General features: G+C 38.7%; 2 protein-coding genes across 5 annotated transcripts; one reads left to right on the forward strand and one right to left on the reverse strand.

Annotated features, from left to right (window-relative positions):
- Positions 1-129: 129 nt before the first annotated feature.
- On the forward strand, positions 130-2,414 carry mettl5 (methyltransferase 5, N6-adenosine). 2 transcript variants are annotated; one of them, XM_064329904.1, is made up of 7 exons: positions 130-832; positions 991-1,105; positions 1,198-1,382; positions 1,499-1,581; positions 1,673-1,724; positions 1,810-1,862; positions 2,302-2,414. In XM_064329904.1, exons 1-7 carry the CDS (start codon positions 733-735, stop codon positions 2,341-2,343), a joined length of 630 nt encoding a protein of 209 aa, XP_064185974.1. In that variant the 5' UTR covers positions 130-732; the 3' UTR covers positions 2,344-2,414. The 2 variants fall into 2 exon arrangements, with proteins under 2 accessions (XP_064185974.1, XP_064185975.1); XM_064329905.1 differs by having other exon boundaries at positions 132-832; positions 1,813-1,862.
- Positions 1,945-26,093, reverse strand: ssb (small RNA binding exonuclease protection factor La). Of its 3 annotated transcripts, XM_064329897.1 has the most exons (13): positions 25,941-26,029; positions 23,117-23,185; positions 22,322-22,386; positions 22,012-22,115; positions 21,625-21,799; positions 13,252-13,359; positions 13,069-13,172; positions 12,896-12,967; positions 6,493-6,535; positions 6,281-6,418; positions 5,426-5,606; positions 5,179-5,301; positions 1,945-2,533 (listed from the first exon to the last, which is right to left on the reverse strand). In XM_064329897.1, the coding sequence occupies exons 3-13, from the start codon at positions 22,376-22,378 to the stop codon at positions 2,427-2,429; spliced, it is 1,212 nt and encodes a 403-aa protein (XP_064185967.1). In that variant the 5' UTR covers positions 22,379-22,386; positions 23,117-23,185; positions 25,941-26,029; the 3' UTR covers positions 1,945-2,426. The 3 variants fall into 3 exon arrangements, with proteins under 3 accessions (XP_064185967.1, XP_064185965.1, XP_064185966.1); XM_064329895.1 differs by lacking the exon at positions 23,117-23,185 and having other exon boundaries at positions 25,941-26,093; XM_064329896.1 differs by lacking the exon at positions 23,117-23,185 and having other exon boundaries at positions 25,937-26,056.
- Between the last annotated feature and the right edge of the window lie 289 nt (positions 26,094-26,382).

Genomic DNA, 26,382 nt, shown 5'->3' on the forward strand with positions numbered 1-26,382 from the left:
TATATGAGAGTATGAGCTGCAATTGTTAAATTTCTATCCTGTGGAGGGCAGTAATACGCCTAGTTGCGTCTACACTGCCGAAAACTGACAAGAAGAAGAAGAAGAAGAAGATGATGATGATGATGATGATTCCACACCTTGCTGCAGACCGCCAGGTTGTTTTTATAATAAGCGCCTAATTTATAATAAATTGGCTAGCTAAGGCAGTTAGTTCACGATTAGCACCACAGCATAGGGTAGAATATTACTCGGTCACCACCCGTTCAGTGAGTGGTACGCTCTGTTCGGTCGACGGCGGTAGCGGAAATTGGATCATAACCACGTAGGTAGTTAACAGAATTATCTGTAGTTTACTATTTGATAGTAGTACTTTTATTTCTAACACATTTTTTTCCGATTGCGAGGAAGTACGTGAACTTCCACGAGATTGTGAATAGAACTGTTTACCGTGTTAGAAAAACTACATTGACTACGAGCACTGGTCAGTTGGCCACTGTATGTTCATTTAATATTTTTTTGGCATGTTCTTATTTGGTATCTACTTCGGAGTTCAGATCGGAAACTATATGCAATAACAGGAATCGAATGGACATATACAGAGGTAATCTAAATCGGAGCTACTAACAAGTACAGGTTTTACCTTTGTACGCCATTTTGAGTCCGTGTCTTGAAAGACCAAACTAGACTGAAACATAAGCTCTGCGAACACGCAAAAACATTACCTTGTTAAACATGAAACTAAAGGAACTGGAAAGCTGCCTTCAACAAGTGGACGCTTTTGAGGAACCAAAGCTTTTCCTCGAACAGTATCCAACCAGCCCTCATATTGCAGGTGAGATACGTTGCATTAATTTGAACTCCTACTGGTGAATTCATGTGACATACTAAATATTGTGTCATGGCAGGTACGAAAGGTTTTATTGCATATGTTAACCTTCGATTACATGCTGACCATGGTAACTTCTTTTTCTTTTTTTTTTTCTTTTATAGCATGTATGATTTATACGATTCACAATACATTTGATGACATTGAGAATAAATTGGTGGCAGACCTGGGCTGTGGATGTGGGGTTCTGAGCATTGGGGCTGCAATGCTAGATGCTGGGTAAGAGCTTTGACAAATTGAACAAAGTGTTTGATGTACAAATGTTGTCCTCAGGAGCATTAATTCTAAAAACGGTCTTGAAATGTTTGCAGATTATGTGTTGGGTTTGACATTGATGACGATGCATTGGCTACATTCAAAATGAACACAGAAGAATTAGAACTTACAAACACTGACATCATACAATGTGATGTGTGTAACTTGGAGCCAGCTGCATTGACAAAGAGATTTGACACGGTCATAATGAATCCTCCCTTTGGAACGAAACACAACAAAGGTATGCAAACATGGCTTGGATTGGAGTTTGTAATAGGGGGAAAAAAAACATGTTCTTGGTACTCTTTTGGGGGAATTAAATAAAAAACGGCTGCGTAAAAATATTTTTCTGTTAAGGTATGGATATGCTGTTCCTTAAGACTGCACTAAATATGGCAAGGACATCAGTTTACTCTCTTCACAAAACAGCAACACGAGAGGTAAGTCACTGGTGGAGTTCAGTTCCTTGTACACAATTATATTTAAAAAAATATATTAATTCTCATAGCAGTAAATCTCATTCTTGTGCAGCACATACAGAAGAAGGCCAGTGACTGGAAAGTGAAAATGGAAGTAGTAGCAGGCAAGTAGTTGTGCGAAAACGTACACGTGTTTAACTTGTATATATATCACTGTGTACTTTCATTTTAATTTTTTTATTTTTTTAGCAGAGCTGAGATATGACTTGCCAGCATCATACAAGTTCCATAAGAAGAAATCAGTAAGGAATGTTTTCTGTATGACAATGTTAATATTGTATTGTGACATGTTAATATTCACAATACAATATTTGACCTTGTAAGAACTGTCTTGAAGATCAAAGTTTATTACACACAATGCATTTTAGAACAAAACCATAATCATTTGTACACAAGGAAATTACAGCTTTTTTGGAAGATCACACAATAACAAAATGTACGACAAATTTAATGGGCTAAAATTAAGGGTTATACAAGCATTTATTTTTTCCCCAGCAAAAAGTATATACACCCAGAGAGGATGTGTTCATAATCACAGAAGTAGTGGTACTGCTGTTTTTAGATACCTATGATCCCGTCAATGTATTCATGTTTATTGTTGAATATTTACCCTTTTGGATTTAAATGTGCACAGCAAGTAGAAATGGAGAAGTAACCATTCTATCTTTACATTCAAACTAGGTTGACATTGAAGTGGACTTCATGCGATTCTCCATTTCATGAAGCCACAGCAGGAATGCATTCAAGCTGATTTTGTAATGTACCCACTGCAAATAAAAGTTAAAAAACATTGATATGGCGAGACTTCATTTTTCAGACCCATTTTCAGTTTTCACTTGTTTTGCAGCTGGTTCTCCAGAATCTTTCCCATTTCCTTCTTCCAGCACCCTTTTCTTTGGGCTCACATTTGCTGCTGTAGAAAGTAAATGGTATTAATTCCATTGACAGCTGTATGCTGCATTACAGTTCATGCTTTAAAATTACTTGTTTAATGGAAACCAATTCTTGACAGCTGAAATCTGCTTGAGGAAACAACCTCAAACGTTTGATTCATACATTCAAGACAAGCAAAGGGATAAGCTGGTTAACACTAGAAAGGCCAAAGGCCACGCCATAGGGTGTTTAGACATTAAAACTTAAATTACTCCAACGTTAAATATCCATCTCCTTCCACAACTTTTCCTTAACATTTGGGCTTAATTTATTATTATTATTATTTTTTAAATCAGTCAAATTGGTAAGGCAACACAGACAGTGTGTCATTTTCTTCACAAAAACCCTCCATCAGACAATAGGCAGCAGGTGTTTGTACCCATGTGCAAATATGTTGCTCTCTACTCTGGCAAGCTATTCAGCAACTGAATGACTGACACTTTGATACATATTGCTCAATCAAGCACTATAAAAACTAATTTCACACAATCACTCAAAATGCATTGCAATTGTGTGATGAATTTGAATAAGACTTTAGGGTGGGGATGCAGTCAGAATAAGGCTAGAGACAACTGTGAAGCGCATTCAATTTGCGTGTGTGTGTGGTCCCTGCTCACACAAACCAAAACTGCGTAAGAAATTGAACATTGTACTTTGAACAAAACTACTTTTTCTATTTTGTGTTTTGTCTTGCACATTTTAGCGCTTTTCTCTGTGTGCCTGTAATATGCCTTGATACATTTTTCACTTAGCCCATATAACAAAATCGCTATAATTTAGAAATAAAAATGTAGAAATTGATTCAGTTGTGGTCTTTATTTCAAGTAAAGTAGTAGTTTTGCAACATATGGTTTTGTAATCTTCGTGAAATTAGGTCACTGTAGGTGCAGAAATCAATGCTGTAATGTTGGACAAAGCTGATTCCACTGAGCATCAGGCTTGAAGGTAATACTTAAAAAAAAAAAAACCTGGCCTTTCTAGTGTCAATGAACATAAGCCGCGTTTCCACCAAAATTACCCGGAACTTTTAGTCCCAGGAACTACTTCTCAAGGAACTAAAAGGTTCCTTCAGCCCATGGTTGTCTGCGTTTCCACCGCGGTCTAAAGTCCCGCGAAGATTAGGCAAATTAACCCACTGACGTATGAAAAAGCGACGTTGTCGTCGGTCCATCTGTCCTATGATTTCTTCTGTAACCCCATACTACCACCGAAGTAGCCTACATTATTTTCTAATAACCGGGACAGCCCGGAGGGGTTTATTCCACTTATATACAACGGGTTACCAACAATGACTATATATGGTTACTTTTGTATTTATTGATTTTTATCAATTGAATCACCTGGAATTGAAATATTCTTCTGCAGCCGTTTGGGCATATTTTACCGTTGTCAAGCAAAACTGTCGTTGGTAGTTGAACTTGGACCGTTGTTATGCAACAAATAGGATATAACAGGCCAATAGTCAGATTGAGAGGATATATAAAACAGTTACAAACACATTCATTATGTTTTTACGCGAACATTCGCTTTCATGTCTTGACATCCGAAGCGACAGAATGCATTCACATTTCCAATATAAGTGGCAACAACAGCAGGTAACATGCACAGGTCGTAAACAATTTGCTGTTGAACTGATTACTTTCTCATTGTCAATTCTATATAGGCTAATCGCAAAATGACAAGAATAGAACGAAAACTCGGACTTGCGTGAAAATGTAAATTAGTAGTGGTACAGCCACCGTTTGCTTTCCTTCGAAGTTACTGCTAGCCGAGCAGCGAAGTGTGCCCTCCAGATGCGAACCATGCACCATAAATTAGTCCATAGTCTTCCTGGTCTTTTTGTGGAATTGAAGAATGGCAGAGTAAAATTACGGCAGTCTGAAAAAGCTAAAGGCACGATTACTAGAATTAACCTGTTATTTTACCCTGACAAAAAGTGCAGAAGGTGATTTCCAGTTTGCTTTTACTGTATCACCAATGTGAATTACGCAGAACTACCGCATACCTCACATAACTGTATCAAACGTTTTGAGTCAATTACAACGGGCTAACAAAGAAAATCCGGAAGAAAATATTCAGCAACCGAATTAATCCATTTGAATGTTTTGGCACGTAATATGCTGTCCCAGCACGAATGCTTAGCATTTTATAAAACGAATACTAAAGCAAGAAAAGAACAGAAGAGCACACGTTATAATTCCAAGACGTTGGCAGGCTATAACCAAAAGTAGGCTACTGCGCCGCATAACATACAAGTTTGATTTGAAGTTATGATGAAAATAAATTGGGTTGCGCCTGCATATTTTTAAACATGGCGGCTGAAAATAAACACAAAAAAATGCAAGTTCAGCGCTGCAAGTTCCACCCAAAAGGTTCCTGTACTTTCGGAAAGTACTACCCCCCGAGCAGGAACTTTTTGGGGGGTAAAATAAAGCCCCCGGAACTAAATTTAGACCCTAGTTCCTGCGGTGGAAACGCACCGAGTTCCTCAAAAGGTTCCTAGTTCCGGGGTAAAGTTCCTGCGGTGGAAACGCGGCTATAGTCATATGTTGTGCTGACCTAGGCAATGGGAAAGCCAAATGGCATTCATCTTAGTGAGCAGCAGTCACTTTACAGCAGTCTTACCTTCACCAGCATCATCATCACTGTCAAATGTGGTCTTCTTGCCCTGGTACTGTACTTTGCCCTGAGATCTGCCACCTTGTTCTCTTCTGCCACCTCTTCCTCGACCTCCATGTTTCCAGCCCCCTACAAAAAAATTTTGTGTTATGGTTATTGCACTTTATTAGAGGAGGGGACACAACAAAGTGTGAAAAAATAAAAAGGATGGACGAATGGACGTTCATCCACTGACAGAGGTGATTAATATTGCCTTTTCTTTTGTTGAGGGACTCCTGTTGGTTTTCAATCATCTTCTTCAGGGTCTCTTTTTCCACATCGCCACCCAGAACTTCCCATTTCACGTCTTTGCCATTTATTTTCAGGTCTCCTCCACTGGCCTCTTTGGCCTTATTGAGCGCTTCCTTAGCATTTGATTTGAAAAGAATTGTTCCCTGTAGATTTATGAAATAGAATTAATGAAGCATTTAAAAGAAAAAAGTCTGCTAAAGTATTGCTTCCCATTGATTTCATCTACCTCCAACCCACTAAATGGGTGACTTAAATTTATATAATCCACTAATTAAGAGAACTGTCACATCATGAAAAAAATCCACAAAACTGGGCCTGCTATTTCTTATGAACTATGAATGCCTATATGGGATACAGGTTCATGTAGTTGTCTGTTTTAGATTTATGAAAATTTTGGCTCTGATCTAGCATAACTGCTACTGAAAAATATTGAGATGCTGATGCCGAAGTTATTAATGGATATTTAGAAAGCCAAAGTAATGTAGCTCATTTTGGCACTGTGCCTTGCAGCAACTCCCTCCAATGGTTATGGTATCATAAATAATGTAGTAAATGATAATATAGTAAAATTCTCATATATAAAAAATAAAAAATCAATGTAGTCTTTAGTTGCTATTGAAGACCCAAGAAGTTGTGTAAACTATTTTATTAGATTTGATTAGGGTGCTTAATTTTAAAGGAATGATACAATGTATTATCAACCCTTGGGGACCAGCATTGAGCAACAAAATATTTGTAAAATAGATAATATACTTTAAAATATGGTGTTTAAAATGACACTTAACCCATATACAGCAGATGAATAGTTTCGTCTTACCTCCTTGGCACCCCTAACAAAATCAATCCACTTAATTTGACCATGCCCGGAAAACAAGTCATGAAAGTCCTCTCTTGAAGTCTGTTCAAGATCACCCGAAAATTTCAGCAGGCAGCCCATCTGCTCATCCAAAGACTTCTGCAGAACAGAAACTAGGAGTTGAGTTCTACAATGTCAGATATAATCCACACAAGTTAGTGTAAAGATCTTACCATTTCCTCATCTTCGGCCCGTTTCTGTTTTTCCTCTTTTTCACTGGAAAAAAGAAGGCTGCATTTAAAACTAATCCAAATAAAAGTACAAATACTAGCACATCTGTTACAGACAAACTGTTCAAATAAAAACGGTATAAAAGCAAATGTATGGAGAGCCAAACAGTTCAAAAGCCAGCGCAAACTAGACAGCGCATATCTATTTACTCTGCGCTAACCAGGTGTTTCGCAAGATATATCCAGTTCCACTGGGTGGCACAGGATGATGTCTCCACATATACAGTTGCATAGGTGTGTCTAGTTTGGCCACGTTTGAGTTGCTAAAAGAACAAAGACTGAGAGAACAGTGAAAGAAATTAGTCTCATCTATAAAAACAAGTATTCAACAACAGTTTATGCGATGACATTACAGAGACTACTAATATATTAATGCAAAATGTACCCATTTCAGGTTTGGATGACATGCTTATGAGAAGACTGCCCTTCTGCAAGGGGCTAATGTGGAAGCTTCACAGCAACTATATGAAAGAACAGGGATTGATTCTTTTAAATAAATTGTATGTTTTTTTTTTTTTTTTGTTAATGCGTTTCTTTTTGCTGGTGTATTCTAACTGAAATATTTTCCCAAAAATAGTGGCAGGCAGGGCTTTGAATGCAAGTATTTAATTTTATTAATGTGATTAATTATACACTCATTTCATTAGTGTTCACTCCATGTCTGCATTCAGATCAGTCTCCACTCATGTTCAATAACAGTTTCCCACCATCCTAAACAATATACTCTATAATATTATCTAATCAAAAATGTCAGGAAGGGCTCAATTACTGAGATTAGCCTAATTGTTAGAGTATAACGCATTTTGAATGTCTATTAACCCCTTCACGCAAGCCCCCTAGTAGCTGGCACGCCGGTGTCCCCAGATTTCTCAAATCAGACATTCATTGCACCTGCACTTAAAGTATGAGTGAAAACAACAAATTCTGCTTTGGTTTTATCAGTACACAATACACTACAACAATGCTAAGTATGGAGTTATAAAAGTGCCACCATTGTCTCTCCGGTCATCCATTTACCAAGCACCCCCCTCCCTGCAGTCTCATCTGCAACTACACCCCCCACTCATGACACACTGGACAATAGTGTCTATTTGGACATTCCAAAAAAAAAAAAAAAAAAAACATTCACCAATAAAAAATTTGTATTCCGGCAACAAGATAAACCCAACAATAGCCCTAAGATATGCCAATACAGCAGTGAAAACGCAGCTCACTGAATAACGAAATAAACTAAAAGATTTTTCAAAAATTATACATGTCATGTACAATCAGTTTGTGAAATATACGCTTGTTTATGACACCTGGGTACCTTCCAAAACAGCTGTGCGTAATGCCACGCATGCATTTTACGATGTTATCACCATTTTTATAGCTCATAATGTTTTGGAAAATATTCTTTACAACTTCTGAGCATGGCTAACGCATATGTTTGCTGATAGCCCTAGCTGATACTGTTTTCTGGACTAAGTCAGAAGAGGAGAACGACAGCATTGATTCTGTCGCTGTCTCCATCTACTGAACACAGGTAAGATTTGATCATCGATATGCAAGTATTACCGCTCAAAATATTTCAGTTATATACGTTATTTTTGAAATTGAGTAGGTTAGTGGTATGAGGATATTTCACACTAACGTAAGCGTTCGTTGGTAGCGCAGTCGTTGCGTTTATGAGAAACTGATAATAGTGACAAATACACACTGAACAAAAATATAAACGCAACTTTTATTTTGTAGCCATTTTTAATGCGTTTAAATAATACCTCAAAGATTTGTTCTATTTGCACAATGATGTTTTTTTCTCATATTTTTCCCACAAATTTGTTTATCACTGTTAGCTAGCATTTCTCCTTTGTCAAGATAATCCATCTCCTGCACAGGTCTGGCATATCAAGATGCAGATCCTTATGATGGGGTTAATAAAAGGCCACCCTAAAATGTTGAGTTTTTTGTTGTTCCAACACCATGTCACAGATACCTCAAGAGTTAAGAGATCATTCAGTTGGCATGCTGACAGCAGGAATGTCCTGTAGAGCTGTTGCCAGAGTAATGGGTGTTCATTTCTCCACCATAAGCCGCCTCCAGCGTCGTTTCAGAGATTTTGGAAGTTCGTCCAACAGGCCTCACAACCGTAGACCACGTGTAAACACGCCAGCCCAGGACCTCCACATTCAACAACTTCACCTGTCTGAGGCCAGCCACATGGACAGCTAATGAAACAGTTGGTTTACACAACCGTAGAATTTCTGCACAAACAGTCAGTGCTTGACGTCCGCACCGAGGTCTTGATTTGTCTGCAGTTCCGTCTCACAATCGAGGTGAGTGGGCAAGAGCTCACCTTCGATGGCCACTGGCACACTGGAGAACGGTCCTCTTCACTGATGAATCGCGGTTTCAGCTGTACAGGGCAGATGGCAGGCAGCATGTACGGTGTCGGGTGTGTGAGCGGTTTGGTGATGTCAACGTTGTGTACAGAGTGGCCCATGGTGGTGGTGGGGTGTTGGTATGGGCATGCATATTCTATGGGCAGAGAACTCAAGTGCATTTTATCCATGGCAATTTGAATGCACAGAGATATCGTGATGAGATCCTGAGGCCCATTGCTGTGCCATTCATCCACTGTCATCACCTCATGTTTCAGCATGACAATGCATGGCCCCATGTTGCAAGGATCTGTACACAATTCCTTGAAGCTGAAAATGTCCCAGTTCTTCTATGGCCTGCATACTCACCAGACATGTCACCCATTGCATTGAGCATGTTTGGGATGCTCTGGACCGGCGCATACGACAGCTTGTTCCAGTTACCACCAATATCCAACAACTTCGTACAACTATTGAAGAGGGGTGGGACGATATTCCACAGGCTACAATCAACAATTTGATCAATTCAATGCAAAGGAGATGTGTTGCGTTGCATGAGGCAAATGGTGGTCTCACAAGATACTGATCGGTATTCTGTTCATTTCATGGCACCTTCTTTTTTGGGGAATCTGTGACTAACAAATGCATATCTGTATCCCCAATCACATGAAATCAATAGATAAGTGTGCTTAATGAATCTATTTCAGTTGACTGATTTACATTTATTACCCTTGAACTCAATAAAATCTTCTAAATTGATAAGTGTTGCATTTATATTTTTGTTCAGTGTAAATGTAGATTATGAGAGGTATGCATAACATATACATACATGCAAACCTACATACTTTGTAGCCAGTTCCAGATCGCTGTGATTGGGGGGCAGACAGATTTTGGGGGGGCCAATTTTATCTCAATTTGTGATGAGTAGCTCAGCTGACCTAGGTGTAAAAATGCAAACTGCACAACGGGCATATAGGTTAGGTTTGACATGACTACAAACTATTCTATAAAGTGACCGAGATGCGTTTCCTCATTGAACCATATATAAAATGGACTGCACCTGCCAAAATCATATCCTGTGACGTTTAGAGAGCATCTCAAATGCAATTAAGAGCTTGTGCATGAACACACTTTTTTCACTCAACTACTGCTAGTTATGAAAGTGTTTGGCATGTTTTTAAATGTGTTTTTAAATACAAGTCTTTTCAATGAGGTGTTGTAGACAAAATGCATTTATGAATAAGAATCAATGCCTTATTTTACTTGATATGATTTGATTAAGTTATAGTTGTTTTGGTCATCGTTCGTCAATTCAATTTCAATTCAATTTTATTTGTATAGCGCTTTTTACAGAGAATTGTCACAGACACTTTACAGAGTAGCAAAATGCATCAACACAAGACTCAACGTTACTAATTTGTGGAAAGTGTAAGATCAATGAAAAGCTTACAGCATGACCGTAGTCATGAAAGTAGTTTAAACATCCATGGTTACTGAACAACACATGAATCACAGAATTGCATGGACCAAGCATCCACTAGTCAGTGTTGATGAGTACATCCCAGACACTCTCGCAGCTAGTTAACATAACCAATTCCCTTGACAGTGGAGACCCTGATATGAACCCTCTGGAATGAGTGGACTACTATACAAATGTTACTGTTCCATTAAATAGCTTATGTAGCAGGTTAGCTCATTATAGTGTGTTAATGTTATATATTCGATTTGACTGAAAAAAAGATCTTGTAGCAAATCAATTCTCAGATACAGATGGCTAGCTAGCTAGCGGCTATGACATTGTGCTTGCAATTAGTGTTGTTGCTTCAGCAACCCACTGCCTGTTCTCTTGTATACTTATTTTTTTGTGCCTAAATTTCTGCACGCTAATCCCCTATAGCTTTTAAGCTAGACATGCCATTCCAACTTCATAATATTCAGCTTGGTTCAAAGCAGTGTGCTTGTTCAAAGCTTTTTGAAATTCCAAATAGTTCTTAGAATATTTAAAGTTTTTTGGGAAAATATTCATATTGAGAATGAATGGGGAATGAAAAGTAAATGGCAACAAATAGAGCCATAGCACGTGATGCTATTTCAGCCAATAGGACACAGAGAAAATTGAAAATGACATTTTGCACCTGTGAAGCAAGCCACCAAGGCTATTCATAACCAAATACTCATACATTTATAAAATCAGATTTTAAATTACAAATTGGCATGCTGTCGCATGAAAACCGCATTTAGCGACTGGCATTGAAGCCAGCTAATTGTGTCATTGTAATCTAGCCTATAACTACCGAACAGCACCTCTAACCACAAAAATGTTTCACTATATAACGTGTTGCAACCAGGATGTTTTCTGGATAAAAACGTTTTTCATCAGCATATTTAACCATTTTTTTATATTTCACCGTGTAGGTCTCCAGTGCATGTTCTACCCATTTGTAGGCAGCCTCCCTTCATGTGATTAGTATTTAGTATATTTTAAAATTAATGAGGCCACATGTCTTCTAACAATTCTATTTTAATGCTTGTTATTATCAGCAAATTACCATATTGCTGTTTCATGTATGGTGAAACACAATTACACTATCTAGATTTGTAGCTGGTAAGGTTTTAAGATGCTACAGCTCTCCAACTTCTTAACCAGGTAACAGCTAAACAACTGCAGAAGCAACCACACTAATGTTTATTCATAAACTTTACATTGTAGTTTTTATTGCCACTGTCTGGGAGCTATATTTTCCTAGCTCAGATTTGTTTTATATATAACTACATAGTTAGTTAGCGCAAACCACAGGGATTCATGCATTGCTGCTAACATTAGCTAATTAGGCAGGGATGTAGTTACACCAAGTACATTCTGAGTTAAATTTTCATGTAGCTACCCTGTCTTGTAAGCTCAGGACTCGACTTTAGTAAAATTGAAATAAACCAATTTTGCGAAGAGCTTGCACAGTAACTTGCCAGCCTATAGACATTGAGTCCATGATGCTTGATCACCATGAAGTAGTATTTAGTGCAGTATCGGATGGCATAACATTCACAGAACTATAAGTATACCTTCTGGTGATGCTGATGTTATATTTTCAGAAAAACCCGTGTGCTAATATGAAAAATATAGCCAACTACCTAGCATTAGCTAATAATGAGTTTTTTTTTCAGATTTTGAATTTGAGTTACTACCGTTTCATTAGCTACCTCATTCAAAGCCCACAGACAAACACGTGAAACACGTGGACATTATTTCAAACAATACATTACCATCAAAATTGATATTTATAAATAATTTTGGCAGCCTCACAAAAAAAAAAAAAAAACATTGAACTGAAAAGGTTGGATTGACTGACAGACACACAAGAAGAGAATCACTGCTCACTACAACTACTTCACATGGTATTGTAATTATATTTCATTCAACCTCTTCATGTAGTTCATCCATCAGCTAGTCATCATCACATCATGTTCAATACAACCAACCAGAGCCTAGTGTTGACTCTTCGATAAGTAAAACAACTCAACTATAACTTTGTTATTGTGTCAAGTAAAATCATGCAATGATTTCCATTCTTGTATGTATTATGAGTATAACTGGGTTGAAAATGACTAAACCCATTCATTTGGCAGAAAAATGCATGAGTATATCCATTATAGCCTAGAGGAAAATTGAGAGGTGTGGTGCACAGGATTCCATATTGGTTTCTGCAACCTCAGCAACAAAAGCAAAAAAAGTCCAGTCAGTGGCTGAAGCACTAGAAAACTGTTTGATATTGTTGGTGGTGCACACTCATTCAGGTAATTTAGCCATAAGATGGCAATGCCCATGATACAATTTCACATTTTTAATTAAGTGAGAAAACACACCACTTTAGCAAGAATGATCATACTAATGGGAAGAAAATTGTATTGTGCAGTCAACTGCAATGCCTACAATCTTGCATTAGCAGTTCTCAGCAGTGTTAATCCAGCCAATGAAACCGAATACTCACTGTTTGGCTTTGGCCTTTGCCTCTGCTCTGAGCCGTTTCCGTTCTTCTATTTTCTTTGCAACATAAGCTTCTCTGAAAACACAAAGAGCGTTAATATTTCTAAATATATGTGCTAACCCAGTTTCAAGCAGTAGGCAAAACTATATTGATATCAGCATTCTAAGTACTCCTACTTTAAAAGGACGCTCATTTCATTGTCTTTGAATGATTGCAAATCAGGTCGTGCGACAAACTGCTTTGCAGATTCTTCAGAGTCCAAAATGAGGAATATGGAACCCTGCAAAGATAAAACAAGTAAGAAATGGTCACCTATAAACACCTGGAAATGTAAGCAGCCCCTTGACCCGCAGACTCACTTTGAAATTTTTCTGTAGATTTCTTCTCATCTGAATACTTTCAATTTTCCCTTTGCCATGTAGCCATTCTTGAATTTCATCAAGGGTTGTTTCTGTTGGAAATCCTTTCTGTTGAAAATACATATTATTTGGTATGACAGTAACAATGAAGGCAATATCTGAATATGCAATTCTAAAATTCTGTTTTCTTTAGTATTTCGACCATGCTGTGTCTGTAAGTCTCTGTCAGTATTCAGAAAAAAAAATGTACAAGAACCTGAGATAAAATCACTCCAGGAACAGTGGGCCTTTCAGAAATGGTCATAACTGAAAGTGAAGTCAAAACTGTCTAAATATTATTCAAGCTTACATTCTAGTGTGTCATGTTTGATGCCGTGTTCCAAGGTGCTATAAAACCTCAAACTATCTATGCATTGTTGCGTTCTTAATGAACACACTGTCCAAAAATTGTCCTCCCTTTAATAAAGCCAATGACAACATAAGTTATTCAGACACTAATGACCTTTAAATATCAGCTATGCTCTTCTCTTTTAGATACTGCTGCTCCTTTTAAAACCCAGTTTAAGTCAACTATTAACCCCTTAGCGCACATGCCAAATCTGGCCAGTCCTTGCCCATTTAGGGGGTATCCTATTTAAAGTTTTATAATTCCCAATGTGAGCACCAGGGTTACGCTGAGCTATAAAACACTATTCCAAAAGCAAACTTAGACATGTTATATGTAGTTAGAAAGCTTACTATGTCACCTATTGGATCGATTTATTGTCGATCAAGCCAGACTGTACTAAGAAGAGCGACAAGACCATAAACAACATTACGCACAACTATTTTGGAAGGTACCTAGGCGTCACAAATGAGCGTATATTTCACAAACGGATTGTCCAAGACAATATATGCCCACTCCTTGAAAAGGACATCTTCACGTGAAAAACCAATGGTAAGGTTGTATATTTATTCCATATTTAGTCGCAGATATTGACAGTAGAATGACATGGTATAATTTTTTAAAAATTCCTCTTTGTTTATTTCAGTGATCAGTGAGCAGCGTTTTTCACAGTTGTACTGTCATACCTTCGGCTATTGTTGGTTTTATCTTGTTGCTACGATGGAATACAAATGTTCAGTGGTAAAAATGTTTTCATGTATGCCCAGATAGAGACTGCAGGGAGGGTGCGCTTGTTAACTGAACGGCCAGCGCGACAATGGTGGCGCTGCGAAACTCCGTATTTGAGATAGTTGCCGTGTATCGTATTCTAATGAAACTAGAACAGTTTCTGTTTTCAACTCATACTTTGGTTGCAGGAGCAATTAATTTCTGAGTTGAGCAATCTAGGCATGCTGGCGTGCTGACCATTAGGGAGGTTAAAGCACCCCCTTGAATTAATGATATTTATAGCAATAAAAGAGCATGTAGGAAGATTGAGCACAAACGGAAATCCAGTAAACTCCAAGTCAATTACATACAGATGAAGGAATTACTTGCATCCTACAATTATAAAGTAAAAGCAACAAGAGACTGATACTTTTCCCAGTTAATCTCTGCTAACCCGCAAAATCCCAGATTTTTGTTTAAAACCACTGATCGCCTCATAAACCCTGCTACCCCTATTGCTTCTGCTTCATCTGTAGCCAAGTGAAAAGTTTTTATCCTTCTTTGTTAATAGAGGGTATGCATTGACGTCACTTTCCCACCGGAATACGCCCCCTCAGTCGGGACTGAGTGGCAAAACATGCTGCCACATGGCTGCCTTTAGCCTAGGAAACTGCAAAACCGGGAGTAAAACAAACGATTATCTGTTTAAATTAAAGGCAGTTGGACTCGACAGTGATCCTTACAACTTACCAAAGAACCAGTGGTCCATGGACATTCAACAAGAAATCGGAGCCATCTTTTTACAGACTGCCGAAAGCTAAAGAAAAGAGAAGCAATGCATCGCTGCAATTCGCAGAAACAACTGGAATCCAGGCACCGAAACGTGGATTTGCGGTTGTTATTTTGTGTCAGGTATGTTGGATTTTTGGGTAAAATCATACCTGGCCTGGTTTTTGCTTGGTTCTTCCTCTGTTTTTGCTCTTGTTCCGTTTTGCCCTTCTCTATCACTTCGGAAAGCATTTTTCTGACAGTGTTCTATAAAAATGCACTATACAAAGAAAACTGATCTCATTTAGTCGAGAGTCATGACAGGGGCGCACACTGACTAAGTTGAGACTGGCAAGGTTTCACGACTGTGAAATCGCTTAAAATATTATCAGGGGTAAAACCAGCATAAGTTAAAATGTCATAAAGAATGTATGCTTGTTGATGATTCAGTGACTAAAAGCCATTGCACAAAATGCTAGGTAGGACAAATGGGACAGATGGAAAGAATCATCTCTAGCCTGCTTTGAACCACATCATAAGACATGGGATCAGTGAGGGAACACTGAAAGAAGAGTAGCAGTATACCAGCAAGTAGGTGGCGGCTTCTGACTACCCAGCTCAACTTGCCTCCAAATACATTAGACAACTTCTAATCAACTAAATGGAATGGTAAATGGACTGCATTTATATAGCACTTTTATGCAAAGCGCTCACCAGAGGCATCAACTGTAAAGCGCTTTGGATAAAAGCGCTATATAAATGCAGTTATATACTTCTAATCAACTAACGGTGCATGTCCACTGCAGCGTCGAAAGCAGCGCGATTTGATATGTGATGTTATCTGGACTTAAAATCAGCTGCGAATTATCCGGTTTGATATACAATAGATAGCTAGCTTGTTCCCTTGGCACTAACTTCGCTAGCCCGAACCCAAAAACTTAATTTAAACAAATTAAGTCAGTTATATTTAGAGAGTAATGTTAATTTCATTCTGGTTATTCCACTCCCTTGCAAGATTATTAGACAAAGTATATTGTGATGCTCCTATATTTATACACTTTGCATGAACGAGAACATATTTTCAGCACGACTTTGTAACACCCACCACATTTATTTTATTTATTTATTTATTTTTTTACACGCCCCCAAGCAGCCAGGCGACGTGAAGCAACGCGTCGACACGCGATGTTTGACGCTGCAGTGGACATGCACAGTAAAGCCTGACACTCACACTGTCCTAAATCATGGGTTTTTAGTCACCTCTTAAGATTCTGAAAATACTGGTAATCATGCAGCTTCACACAAGATTCCAACAGGATTATTTTGGAGATTTAAAAAAAAAGTAGTGAGTTTTCCCGTCGGAAACTCTCTACTTGTACAGATGTCAGACAAAAGCCCTGTCTGAACAGGATTAGCTTCACTAGGGGAGGTCAGATGCTGTCATTTTTGCCAGTGTATTTCACGCCCAGAACGACTATTACCAGGCACACAAATAATTCCAGCTGAAAAAAACCTACTGTTTTTCTGCAAACTCCTGCAAGAGTCTCTGCATTTTTCTGCAAAGTCCTCTGATAATTATTTTAGTTAGGATCAATGTGTCAATATTTGATGCAAATTACAACTATTTTGGGTACATGGTTCTCCATACATTTATTCAGGTTTTTCCTTTAATATGTTGTCTCTGTCTGTCTCTATCTGTCTCTGTCTGTCAAAAAATGTCAAAATAAATATATAAATAACAGGCCTACCCCCCCAGGAACAGCCAGACAGACATGCCCCCTCAGTAATTTAGGAGAGTAATGAAGGGAACGGCTTTTTCCTGTGTGGATTGCCCATTGAAATCACTGACGTGCAATGATAAAAATAGGTACATTGCTGACGTTGTCCAGCAAATCTGTCCTGCAATCCCGCCATCCTGAACACACCTATTGGTTGTTCGCAGTGTAGGATTACAAATCGCTTTGTTGACCATCACAAAAAAGTTCCCCCGCTCAATGCAAGTTGTTGTGATCAGTCTGGTAAGCCACAAAACTAGCATTGTTTGTCATGGTGCAAAAAGACACAGCCATGCACTCTACAGGCCATGAATAGAGGAGTCGGAAAATTTACTAGGAAGTATGTAGGCTTCGATGCCTTTTTCATGCATTGATAATCAGAAAATTTTCCCGATGATTATCGATATATCTCGGCATTTTTCAGACAGAAATAAATAGGCGTAAATAAATAGACAAACCCTTTTATCTAAGTTGCAAAGGTTTATCGGTGTTCAGTGTCATAAGGAAGCACCACTAGATGCTTCCACAGGCTAATAATTTCAGCAAATCATAAACGCAGGCACATTGAATGAAAATAAGAATCTATTACGTACACACTCCCAAGAGAGGTATTTTGTGTAGCCTAGATAGAACAATATGCTTACGTTATGAAAATAGGCCAACATAAGCAATGCAATGGCTAATGCAAAGCCTAGCCTAATGCTCATATTCCTCAGTATAAATACTGTTCATGTCCACATTGTTTGGATCCAAACATGAACGCTGGGAAGTGACAATGTTGCCAGCCGCAGAGAACACCCTCTCGCTGGGGACACTAATAGCAGGCACATTGAGGTAGCGTTTCGCTAGCCTGGACAGAGCTGGATATATGGCAGCATGACATCTCCACCAATCCAACAGACATTCGGTCATAGAGATGGGTTTCCTCCTTGTAGAGTGACAGCTCACATCGCACGTCTCGTGGTAACGGCCAGTCTGCTCTACTATTCTCACAAATGTCAAAGAAACTGTAGACCTAGTCTCAGTCAGTCAATCGCGGTGATCTGTTGCCATCACTTTGGCTGGTGGTGGGTCGGAGCTTGTTTCGCCCACTTCCGCCCCCGCCTCAGTCGCTAAATCCACGAGCTTGGCCTCGAGTTTCTCAAAGACATTTTCTTTATTGTCCATGTGAAAAAATGAGTGTTTTAAAACGTGGGTCAAGTGCAGCGGCAATTTCCATAAACTGAAAGACAGCCTCTGTTTGGTAGCGTGTGCTGAGGACCCAGTTTATTTCAGCTTTACAGTCTCTCTGGATAGGCGAATCACCAGCACATGGTGCTGATGCTGCTCGCAACTTCTGCAGCATTGGTAGAAATAGAGAAGAGGTGACCTTTGTCTCCAAGCTCAGTATCTCGGTGGCATCTTTGAAGGGTTCGAGAACAGGCAGTAGGTCTTTACTCTGAGCGAGCTCGATTTCCGTGAGGATGAGATCTCGGTCATCAGCCGTTCCAGAACCGATGAGAACTGCACAAATAGCGGGTTCCTGCTCAACAATACAGGTCATCATATCGCAAGCAGAATTCCATCTGGTTTCAATGTCTTGCACCAGTCAGTGCTGTGGGAGCTATAGATGGACCTGTTTGTCAGTGAGGGATGGATGCTGACACTGCGTTTAAAATGTCCAACAATGCACCTGCACTTTCTCAAAACTCTACTCACTGTTCGGACCACTATTCCCCTTTTCACGGCAAGGTTCAGCATGTGGGCCATGCAGCCAATGTGTTGTTGCCTGAGAAGCTGCAGGGCATTTGTAATATTCCGAGCATGGTCAGTAACATACACAGGCTGTGGGTCACGCAGTAGAATTTCCCACTTACACTCCATGTTTGCAAGGCTTTCACACATGTTTTGTGCTGTGTGACTGCATCCGAGGGGAGAAGTTTGCAGGACAAAAGAGTTCATCTCAAATGCTGAATCAATTACATGTGCAGTAACTGTTAAGTAGTCGTCAGTAGCTCGTGAGGTCCAGGAGTCGGTAGTAAGAGCGATGCCCTCTGCTTTCTTAAGCTGCGTAGGCACCATAGTCTTTGTATCCTCATACATATCTCTCAACACAAAGTTGGTGAAGTGTGAGAGACAGGGTACCTTAAACTCCGGTTTCATTTCCTCCAGCAGGTTTAGGAAAAAGGGACTCTCTACCACGTTAAGTGGCTGCATATCTCCGACTATAAATTTCGCTACACAATTTGTTAGCTTTTTGGCCTGTGGCGAATCTATTGGTAACTTCTTCCTGGTGATCAAGTTTTCCACAATTGTAGTTTGTACTAGTGTACTGCCTTTCGCTATGATATTTGTTCATGTGATATTAGATTGGTTGTGTTCCCGGAGAATGGCAATTCTGCCTTGCACCTTTTGCACAGTTTTTGTTTTATCCAGGTATTGGCCAGCTCCATCAACCCAGAATCTGAAGTGAGCCCAAACGTTGCTTCATTTGCCCTTTCCCCAGAACTCTCCAATATTTTTTTCCGCTGTAACATTAGCCTAGCCTAGTTTACATAGCCTACGCCAAAACATACACCAGCAGCACAAAAGTAGGGGTGAGAGAGGTGAGCAAGGTAACTTAGTGATAACTATATAAGGCCTATAGATTTTATATCACCCCCTTGTGGTCTCCGAAAGCTATTATTCCAGACTACATTAAACACAAGGCCAACTGAATGAATGGGAAAGCACACACATTAGGCGTCTAATTTAAATGTCGACTAATTTCAATACATCGATGCCTCAAAAACATATCGATAAAATAACGTGCCGATCAATAATCGATATATTGATATTTTATGACATCCCTAGAAGTATGTTGTCTTCATGAAAATCCATTGATAAATGCCACATAACGGGTTTTATGTTTATGATATCAAGAGTAGATTAGTTTGCCCATTTACAAACTGCATACGGGTAGTAAGGTATTCCAGGTAGTAAGGACAGTCTGGAAAATTGACCACAGAATGTCATAGTTTTCGAGTCGTTTCTCCATCACCAATAATGGAGGATCAAGTCAAACTTTTGGGGAATGCAAAATTGAGTAGCGAATAAAAATCTGTGCCAATGATGCATGCCACTCAGCCATCTGCTGTCAAAGTGGTTTTAAAAGTCTATTCCAGCAGGAACAGGATGCTAGGTGACCAAAAAACATGTCCCCATCTGTACAAATGCACCAGCTGTTACAGTTATGCTGTCTCTGAGTCACTATAACAAATAATGTGCTTTTTTGTTTTATGTTTACAGAACGCCATCTAAAAAAAACAAGAGGGTTGGTACCCAGGGAGGTCATGGAGAGGGTTTCAGATTTGGAGATTAGGGACAACACATTGTCTCAAAAACCATCTACATGTAAAGTCCTTTTTGGGAGACCTTAGGCATTTAAATGGTGTCTAATTTAATTCATTAAAAATGTACTTTTACTCATCATTGTGTTTGACTAAAGTTAGTTCACTGTTTAATGTTAAACGTGTTCAATCAATTTGCTTGCCATGTTGACATAGCCTCATCTTCTGGATGCTCCAAGTGGTTAATGGAAAACAAACAGCCACCTGGGTGCAGGCATTTATAATACGCACACACCAGATTGGTCTGCATGGCACACCATTCGCTTTTCAAAAGCTTTCCTGGGTGTTAAGAAACAAACAAAAACAGCTTTCCACACCGGTTTGGATGTTACCACAACTCACTTCACGTTTAAAGTTACCAAGTTGCTTGGGCGCCAATGCTTATGCCCCATGCTACATAATCTGAGGATGTCGCTGGTCCCACATCACTATTGGAAATGAGCATGGGGAATTTTCATTTACTGTTAGAATTATTCTGCACCTCTTACAATCATACCGAACAGGTGGTATGAATGCAACATTGGACTGCGTGTATGTTGGTTTTAATTGTATCCAACGCGATTAAGTTATGAACATAACAGAAACAGCCGACTACTGCCATGTCAACATTATTTGAAGTAAAATTACAATGTGCAACTCTTCAATAAATATTGTTCCAATTTTTTTTTTTTTTTTTTTAAATCACACGGCTCATTTTCTATAGCCAACATCCAAATGCATTGTGGTAGTATTTTGAAGATCAGAATTTTATATTCTAAATCTAGCCAAATATAGGCAGATGACACATCAAGTTGATGTTGGCAGTAAAGCCAGACCAACCACAGTCACTGTCACACAGACACCACCTAAGCCCATCTCAGCCAGGAAAAACCCAGGGTCTGTGTATTTCATGTTACAATCCATGCTATTTATATTTCAAAAACAAATGAAAGCTCTTAATGCAATTGCCAGCTGGAAAGCTATATGTTGAGTAATGCACATTGCATAACCCGAGACAGCCATTATGCAAATTGGTTTCAAGTTATTTGCAGGTAACACCACAGACTAAAGAATAATGCACCAATTTAGCAAATTCTGGATTTTTCTGAGCAATTTTCTATCAATATAAGCTCCCTTACACATTCTATCATCTTGAATTATAGGTGGAGAAGGTTGGTTTTTTGTTAAATCACAATGTTTTTTTTTCAATTACTGACAAAGTTTTGAGAATATTAAGATAACTGATTGGTGCTTTAACCGGGCACTGATTTCATTTTTAACCCATCAACATTCACCACACAGAACTTCAACAACCCTTTACTCTACAAAAGTTGAGTAGACACTGAGCAGACAGAGCGATTGTGCAGAGACTACATTTTTGGAGACTTACAATGTAGACCGACTTGTGTTTGACAGCATCTTTATATTCCTCATTCAGTTCTGGGAGGGGCTTTTCAGGACATCTCCGAATTTTTGTCTTGTCCTCATTGATTTCCAAAAGGCCAGTTTTAGATTTTCTCAGTGAGTTGATGATGATGTTAAAATCTGTTGTCAAGCACTTCAGCCTAAAACAGAGGCAGTGGAAAGTTTATTGGTTATTGAATCAGTCTCACACGAGTTGCTTCATATCCATTAGGTGACAGTCTTTTCATTAGCTCTGTAGTTACGATTATTTATTATGCTCCTATTTCTGATACTGCACTAAGCTGCATGCCATTTACAAAGCTTCTTGCAGTCCACCAAGGACCACAGAGCACTTGTCCTTCACCTTATGTACCTGTTAAATTTAATCATGGTTTCAAGTGTCACCCATCCATCATCCAACTGGATCTGCTCCTTCAGGAACTTGTCTCTTGGAAGATTGTGGTCTCCAAAGTAATACTACACAAGACAGGATCCAAAAGTGAATCAACATTTGTTCTTAATTTATAAATAAAATGTTTGTTTTACACAATACCAGATAATTTCCATTAGTGAACACGCTAAACATTTCATTCAAAGAAGAAAATGTATGAATACTGGTCAGCGATTTTGCAATTCACCACTTTGTAACACTACTCCTGCTACGTATGACAGATAATATTTACCTCAATTTGTTCAGCCACCTTCTTTTCAAGGGGACTAGCTTCCTGCATTTCTGCCATTTTGATGTCTCAAGGGGAAAAAGAGAATTTACAATGCAGTCTTCAATGTCCACAATGTGTTAGCTAACGACATATACCAAGCATTTGTGCTAATTAGCAGGGTTCGCGCGTATTTCTATATTGACTGAACCTTCTAGCAAGTTGACGAAAATAGGAAATAGATATCACGATCATTCTTGTAAACTACTTATTGTTCAGTTATAACAAAAGCTTCAGCTTTTGCTGAAGTTGGCTCCTGATTCGTAGCTCCCGATTCGAAAATTTCAGTCCACCTTAAATCGGTTGCATTATATGATTGGATGGTTGACGTGATTGCCGAGGCTATAATATGCTTCTAAAAGTGAGATACAGCCCTAGAGAGAAATTGAACAAAGGTGGTAATGTGAAATTCTTTTTTTATTTTTTATTATGTTACGTTCACTTCACATGTCCTTTAAGACTAATATGGAAGGATCAGATAACAAAATGCATGACACTTGGGTTTCTCCTCAAAATCTAATAGTCTTAACATTGCATCACGTGTGTATGAGAGAACAGGAAATAATGTACATCTGAAATTGTGTGGATGAAATATCACTGCACCATATGCAAATAAAACTCCAAACGGTCTATATAAACAAATACAGTAATACAATCCTATTGAAAAATTGACATTAGATGGCCGTTTCTCCTCAAAATTTAAAGGTCTCAAAATTTGACATTTAATTATGACAGAAGGGGTCCTGAAGTAGTACTGACCTGATCTGGGAGAAATACTCCGGAAGTGTTTTCAAATAATCCCACCCAAAATATGTAATCCAATGCAGGCTGTGTGAAAAAAGCAACATGGATTGGAATATCTCCTGAAATTTAAAAGGTCTCAAACTTCTGACAATTGGTCCTGGCAGAAGGGGTCCTGGTCTACATCCTACCCCATTTCTGTGAAATTTTACTGTAATGTTTTGGAATAATATCGCTTCAATGTTCTATGTAATCCAATACAAGATAATATAAACAAGTAGCATTTTGGATTGGAATATCTGCTGAAATGTAAAAGGTCTCAAACTTCTGTCACTTGTTCCTGGCAGAAGGGGTTCTGGTCTACATCCTACCTCATTTCTGTGGAATTTTACAGCAGCATTTTTGAATAATCCCACTTCAAACCTTCTATGTAATCCAATAGAGACCAATTGAAAAATATGAATATTTGGATAGGAATTTCTCCCCAAATGTAAAAGGTCTCAAAGTTTTGACACTTGTTCATGATAGAAGGGGGCCTGTTCTATGTCCTACCCAGTTTCTGTGAAGATTTACTGTAGCGTTTGTGAATAATCCCACTTCAAATCTTCTATGTAATTCAGTAAAGGCTAAATGAGAAATGTGAAAATTTGGTTTGGAATTTCTCCATAAATGTATAAGCTTTTAAACTCAAACTTTTGATCCTTGTTCATGAGAGAAGGGGTCCTGATCTACATCCTAGCCCCACTGTGTGGGGTTTTACTGTAGCATTTTCAAATAATGGGTCAACAGCATGTATTGATTACATAGAATGTTTGGAGTGGGATTATTTGAAAACAGTATAGTAATAGTATCACAGTTGGGGGCAGACATACAGCAGGACATAATCTGGGATAAACAAGCGTCAAAATTGAGACACTATTTTTCAGAAGAAATTGTAATCCAAATCACTTTCTTCAATATGGCTGTATTGATATGCACAGACAATCTGTAGTGGGATTATTTGAAAATGCTAAAAGTAAAACTCCACACAATTGGGCTAGGATGTAGATCAGGACCCCTTCTCTTGCCCCTGCATTGGATTACATTGTTTGAAGTGGGATTATTTGAAAATGCTACAGTAAATCTTCACAGAAACTAGGTAGGACATAGAACAGGACCCCTTCTATCATGAACAAGTGTCAAAACTTTAAGACCTTTTAATTCTGGAGAGATATTGCAATCCAAAATTTCACTTATTTATATTAGTTTATATTGAATTATATGGAAGGTTTTAAATGGGATTATTCACAAACGCTACAGTGAAATTCCACCGAAATGGGGGAGGACATAGAACAGGACCCCATTTGCCATGAACAAGTGTCAGAAGTTTGAGACCTTTTAAGACATTCCTTTCCAAAATGTTACTTTTTTATATCATCTTGGATTGGATTACCTAGAACATTTGAAGCGATATTATTCCAAAACATTACAGTACAATTTCACAGAAATGGGGTAGGACACAGAACAGGACCCCATCTGCCATGAACAAGTGTCAGAAGTTTGAGACCCTTCAAATTTCAGGAGATATTTCAATCCAAATTTTCACTTTTATCAATTGGCTTGCATTGGCTTACATTGAAGGTTTGAAGTGAGCTTACTCTAAAAAGCTACAGTAAATCTTTGCAGAAACTGGGTAGGACATAGTTCAGGATGCCTTTAAATTTTCAGGATTTATTCCAATCCAAATTTTCATTTTTTTCAATTGGCCTCTATTGGATTACATAGGTTTGAAGTGGGATTATTAAAAAAAAGACACGGTTAAATTTCACGAAAATGGGGTGGGATGTAGACCAGGACCCCAAGTGTCAAAAGCTTGATACCTTTAAATTTTGAGGTGAAATTGCCATCCAATATGTTCACTTTCCAAAAGGAATGTATTACTGCATTTATATACACAGTTGGGAGTTTTTTTATACACAGTGCAGTGACATTTCATCCACACCATTTCAGAGGTACATTAGATCCTGTTCTGTTATACCCAAGTGATGCAATCTTGAGACTATTATATTTTGAGGGGAAAACAAAATGTGACACTTGGGTATCTGATCCTTCCATATTAAAGCCTTAAGAAGACATGTGAAGTGAACTTCACACTATAATTAAAAAATAATAATTTCACATTACCACCATTGTTCAATTTCTCTCTTGTGTCGTATCTCACTTTTAGATGCAAATTATAACCTTTGCAAACACATAGGGAAGAATAGCGAAACCATCCAATCATATACCGTAACCGATTTGAGGTGGACCGGAATTTTCGAAACGGGAGCCAACTGCAGCGTCGTAATTCACATGGCAAAATGTGCGATTCTGGGCAGTTTCTCATGCAATACACACAGCTAGGTTTATTATGTAAAAACGAAGTAATCGTGTCCATCTCAAGGTACACAGACTACATCGTTTCAGCCAAACGGCTACATCCAGACACCGAGTCACCGAAAATTTCCTCCGTACCATGAGGCAGGGATAACGTCACCCACGTGTCCGTTTCGTTACTTTCGCAGTGAACACTACTAGCAATAATGTTAGCTATACATTTGACCAACGTCTATGAACTTGCAGATCGGGACATCTAAACTGGTATTTGTTGTTACTTATAATCCACGCTTAAGCAATTATAAAACAACGTGATTATGGAGAGCAAATTGCCAAAAGTAGGTGACGATAGTTCACTCATCACAGCTAGCTAAACACTGAAAGGAGATAAATAAATACCAAAGCAAACCATAAACAATCATAAGTTGTCAAAATTAAGTGGGAACACAGAGCAACTATAACATCCACAAACAAAGGGTTTACCTACAGCGATTTTTCCACTTCTTTTTGAACAGCAAACCGGCACGTTGGGTTAGCAAGCCCTTGTCCCACAAATCAACGTGCTTATACCGCGCGGCGTATAACCATAGAAATGCATTTTTAGCTAGATAAATAGGCACGCCCATAGATGTAGAAACGTAGATACCTCATTGGCCGCTGCTGTAGGTCGCCGCTATGCGTCTGCGCGTCCGCCATATTGGAGCGGTCAAGATCCACTAGTAAACAAACACAAGGGCTGTGTCCGAATAGTCAAAAAATAACGTCCTATGTCTTTTCCTAACCACTTTTCCTTGACCTCGATGAAAAGCGTCATGAGGTTAAGGAAAGATGTGAAGGAGAATTCAAAAGGACTTAGGGAAAGACAACCGCGGTGCTGAGAGAATCCGACTGCACTTACACTAGGCCACGTAATTATGTGAGGGCGGATG

Source organism: Anguilla rostrata, chromosome 3 (genome assembly GCF_018555375.3).
Source record: "Anguilla rostrata isolate EN2019 chromosome 3, ASM1855537v3, whole genome shotgun sequence".
NCBI lineage: Eukaryota > Metazoa > Chordata > Actinopteri > Anguilliformes > Anguillidae > Anguilla > Anguilla rostrata.

Bases quoted from the DNA above. Each gene is read 5' to 3' on its own strand.
- ssb (XM_064329895.1), bottom strand. From the start codon at position 26,079: ATGGGCGTGCCTATTTATCTAGCTAAAAATGCATTTCTATGGTTATAC. The intron at 13,173-13,251 runs GTGAGTCTGCGG...TTATCTTTGCAG, and splicing joins ATCTACAGAAAAATTTCAAA to GGTTCCATATTCCTCATTTT. The intron at 6,419-6,492 runs GTAAGATCTTTA...TCTGTTCTGCAG, and splicing joins GGGCCGAAGATGAGGAAATG to AAGTCTTTGGATGAGCAGAT.
- mettl5 (XM_064329904.1), top strand. From the start codon at position 733: ATGAAACTAAAGGAACTGGAAAGCTGCCTTCAACAAGTGGACGCTTTT. The intron at 1,582-1,672 runs GTAAGTCACTGG...ATTCTTGTGCAG, and splicing joins ACAAAACAGCAACACGAGAG to CACATACAGAAGAAGGCCAG. The intron at 1,725-1,809 runs GCAAGTAGTTGT...TTATTTTTTTAG, and splicing joins GAAAATGGAAGTAGTAGCAG to CAGAGCTGAGATATGACTTG.